The sequence below is a fragment of the Mustela nigripes genome, unplaced genomic scaffold (genome assembly GCF_022355385.1).
Source record: "Mustela nigripes isolate SB6536 unplaced genomic scaffold, MUSNIG.SB6536 HiC_scaffold_1718, whole genome shotgun sequence".
Classification (NCBI taxonomy): domain Eukaryota; kingdom Metazoa; phylum Chordata; class Mammalia; order Carnivora; family Mustelidae; genus Mustela; species Mustela nigripes.
Window position 1 is genome coordinate 1 of NW_026741125.1, and position 4,153 is coordinate 4,153.

Here is a 4,153-nt window from a genome sequence, read left to right on the forward strand (position 1 = left end):
TCACAAAAACAGACACATAGATCAATGGAACAGAATAGAGAGCCCAGCACCATTTATTGAAAAGGCTGTCTTTTTTCCATTGGACATTCTTTCCTGCTTTGTCGAAGATTAGTTGACCATAGATTTGAGGGTCTATTTCTGGGCTCTCTATTCTGTTCCATTGATCTATGTGTCTGTTTTTGTGCCAGTACCATGCTGTCTTGATGATGACAGCTTTGTAATAGAGCTTGAAGTCCGGAGGTTATGAGCTATTCTAAACGTAACAGGAATATCCATTAGCCAGACCCAAGGAGTTTGTGCATGAGATGAATAACTCATATGATGACAATCTTGACTTACTGAGGCTTCATATGAGATTAAAAAAACATCACAACAGAAGTTTTTCCAGCTTTTCTTCAGGATACTGTTTTACACAACACTGGTTATGTCTGTGACTCATATGAGCCAGAGACTACAAAAGGAAAAAAAAAAAAGGAAACTGTGTGTCTGATACAGTAAGACATCAATATTTGTGTATCATTTTATTTATTTTTACCAAAAGGTATAATAACCTTCTATTGCAATTGTCTCATTTCCACTTACTGGACTGTGGCTAATTTTGACACAGAGCTATGGTTGATATATCTTTGCAATATTTTCATAATTCAATACAGTTCCTGGTACACAACAGGTGTTTCATGGGTTCTTGTTGAATGAATGAATGGGTTTTGCTATTCTGCTCTTCTGATCAGCTTTTTCAAGGCCTGCTTCATGTCCTTGTTCCTAAGACTATAGATAAAAGGGTTCAGCATGGGAGTAACTACTGTATAGATGACAGTGACCACACGGTCCTTTGTCACTGAGTAGGTGGATGAGGGGCGAATGTACACAAATATTATGGTTCCATAGAATAGTGCCACAACTGTGAGGTGGGATCCACAGGTGGAGAAGACCTTGTACCTGCCTCCCCCGGAAGGGACCCTCAGAACAGCACGGGTGATGAAAACATAAGAGACAATAATCAAGATGAAGGGACTCATGATCACAAAGGAGCCCTCTGTGAAGGCCAGAAGCTCATTGACAGAGGTGTCAGAGCAGGAGAGCGTCAGCAGTGGCTGGACGTCACAGAAGAAGTGGTGGATGATGTTGGGCCCACAGAAGGAGAGGCGGGCCATGAGAATCGTGTGGGCGAGTGAGTGGAGGTGGGACAGCACCCAGGACGACATCACCAGCAGGAGACAGCGCTGGGGGCTCATGGTTGTGGTGTAATGCAGTGGGTGACAGATGGCTGTGTAGCGGTCAAGAGCCATGGCAGCCAGGAGGAAGCTGTCAGTGATCCCAAAGGCCACAAAGAAATACATCTGTGTGAGGCACTGGGCAAGGGGGACCTTCTTGTTCTGGCTCAGCATACTTGCCAGCATCCTTGGCACAATGACACTTGTAAAGCAGATGTCCACCAGGGAGAGGTTGGAAAGGAAGAAGTACATGGGGGTATGGAGGCGGGCATCCCCTTGGATGGCTGCAATGATGACTGAGTTGCCAGCCACGTTGACCAGATACATGGTCAGGAAGCTGGCAAAGAGCCACCCCTGCTCTTTGGGGTCACTGGTCAGTCCCAGGAGGAAGAATTCAGTCATACGGCTCTGGTTTCCCCTTAGCATTGCTTTCCTATAAGTAAAACATATGGAGGAATGTTTGGTGTATGTCCTGGCTTGGGGTCTTCAGTCTGGTAGAGGAGATATCTATAACTTGTTCCAACTTGTGCCCTGCAGAAGGGGAGTTCTTTTAGCCCACCATGTATTTTATGATATGACTTCACAGCACTAGTGTTGGCTACCTTGATTTCAATTCCAACTTTGCATCTGACTAATTTTGTGGACTTGAACATGGTACTTCATCTGTTTTTTATTTAAGAGACAAAATGTATAATACCCATGTTCTTAGGCTATTCTGACAATATGTGGTAACAATCTTTGGAAAAATGTTCAGAAAGCAATCATTTCGCAAGTCGTATCTAAGACATATATGTTGCTTTGTTTGGCCTCAAGTGTTTTTGTTTTGTTTTGTTTTGTTTTGTTTTTAGAAGGAAAGAAAGAAGGTGGGAAGTGGCAGTGGGAGAGGGAGAGAGGGAGAATCTTAAGCAAGCCCAAGCCCAGCATGGAGCCCAACATGGGGCTCCACTTCACAGCCCTGAGAGCATCACCTGAGCCATAATCAAGAGTCGGGCACTTAATTAACTGATCCACCCAGGTGTCTGGGCCTCAGTTTCTGATCAGCCTGCTAACCTCTAGTTCCTTCTACCTGGTGCTTCTTGCCAGGATTTCTACCTTCTGCTTCCCCAGTGTAAGGAAGGTAGGGTATCCCAAGTTCTCCCTGTATCAATCACATAACTACTATAGAGATTATATTCTTGGATCCAACCTTTCTTGGAAAAAAAAGTGGTTTTGGAATGCATTTGAGAATTTAATTATGGGCGAGAAGGTCAGACTAGGAGTGCTTGGGACCTGGAACTCTGACATGTCCATCACGGTGCAGAACTGTCAAAGTTGAGTGAGAAGTTAGAGAACTGTCTCTAGTAGGGGGAGCATAGTTACCTCACGTTGAACTTGGTGGTTTAGGGAGGTGAGTGGCATCAAGAAGGCAGAGAGGAACTGAATCCTGAGTGCTCTTACAGGCAAGAAGAGTCTAAGGGGCAGTAATGTGGGCAATGGAAATGTGGGAAGATGCAATATTCTGGCGAAAACACACTGAGAGGTATGCACAGAAAGGTGCTGAGGTTCAGGAATGGGTCCTCCCAAAGGCAAGAGCCAAGGCTCCAGCCTGGCAGGAACTGAGGCAGTAGTCATCTATCTACCAAGGTAGAGATTCAGTTGAAGTGGGGCAAGACAAGGAACCATTGGGACATAGAATTAGAACCAGCCAGCAGCCACCTGGGTTGATAGCCAGATGCTGAGTCACAGAATATATACTCAATATGTCCACCCTGCCTAAGGATAGGATTGACTTCAGAAAAAACAGCAGAAAAGAGAGACTAGAAGTAGTGGTAGTAATCCTAGGTAAGGGATGGTAGAATTGGGATGCAATTTGATTTGGAGAAGTCCATATCCTATACTTCTTTGTGTTCTCACCATCTTTCTGGTACTTTTGACAATGAGTCAGAAACAAACTAAGTACTAATGATATATTTTTAATGCTTAGTTATCTTGAATGAAATTGGTGGCCCTGCTTAGGAGAACTCAGGCTTTTTTTGTTTCCCATTTCACATCTTAACAGGTGCATGCACACAGCAGCATTGTTTTCTGAAGTTTTTCCTTACTCTTTGGTATACTTGGTGCTCAGAAGGTCTGAATTGGATCCTTTCACTAGGCAAGGGCCCACCGAGGCCATCCATACAGCATCTGGATAGGTCCTTGGTGAAAGCGCTGCCAAGGCAGGGTTCAAATCTGTTTTTGCTTCCCACTGTTTTACCTGGCTCATGTAGTTGTGTAATAAATATTGGCCAACAGATTGAACCAGAAATGTCATCCCTGACCACTTATTGTAAGACTGTGTGCTTTAAATTCGTAACTGGAAGACTAGACTCCTAGAATCAGGAGAGGGGATGGAAAAAAAAATCATGATTTGGAAATTAGTTCTGGTTCAGATAATAACCCTTGGACATGGGGAAAATAAAATGTCATGTCTTGAAGTTTACTGTTAAGTTCAAATAAGACAACATATCTGAAAAGTATTTGAGATCTACAATATTCTATATATATGTTGCTTATACTATGAATGATACTTTTTATTAGTATTCTGTACCTAATTATGTACAGCTGAAAAATAACAGATGTAATCTAGAGGAAACCAGACAAAGGGTAAGGGGTGGGTAAGCCAGGGTAGTGTGTTTTGGAGGGGGAACTGGTCACTGGGAGGAGAGTAAGTGCTAAGCTGGAGGGGACGACAGAGTGACAGGGTGCAGACTCAGGACAAATTGGCCTTTCCTGGAAGAGAGGGAAAAGGAACAAAGTCCTTAAGGATTTTCTGTTTAGGATAATTCTTATCCTGGAAGAGAGGGAAAAGGAACAAAGTCCTTAAGGATTTTCTGTTTAGGATAATTCTTATTGGAGTGTGTAGTTTTCTATGGCTATTGTAACAAATTACCATTAATTTAGTAGCTTAAAACAACACAAAG

The 4,153-nt window shown here is 43.1% G+C and overlaps 1 protein-coding gene across 1 annotated transcript; it reads right to left on the bottom strand.

Moving 5' to 3' along the window:
• Positions 1-710: 710 nt before the first annotated feature.
• Positions 711-1,640, bottom strand: LOC132008864 (olfactory receptor 1L6-like). The gene has a single exon (XM_059387373.1). It carries the CDS (start codon positions 1,638-1,640, stop codon positions 711-713), a length of 930 nt encoding a protein of 309 aa, XP_059243356.1.
• Positions 1,641-4,153: the final 2,513 nt, after the last annotated feature.

What these genes read in the sequence shown, in the direction of transcription:
- LOC132008864 (XM_059387373.1), bottom strand. Translation starts at nt 1,640, where the DNA reads ATGCTAAGGGGAAACCAGAGCCGTATGACTGAATTCTTCCTCCTGGGA.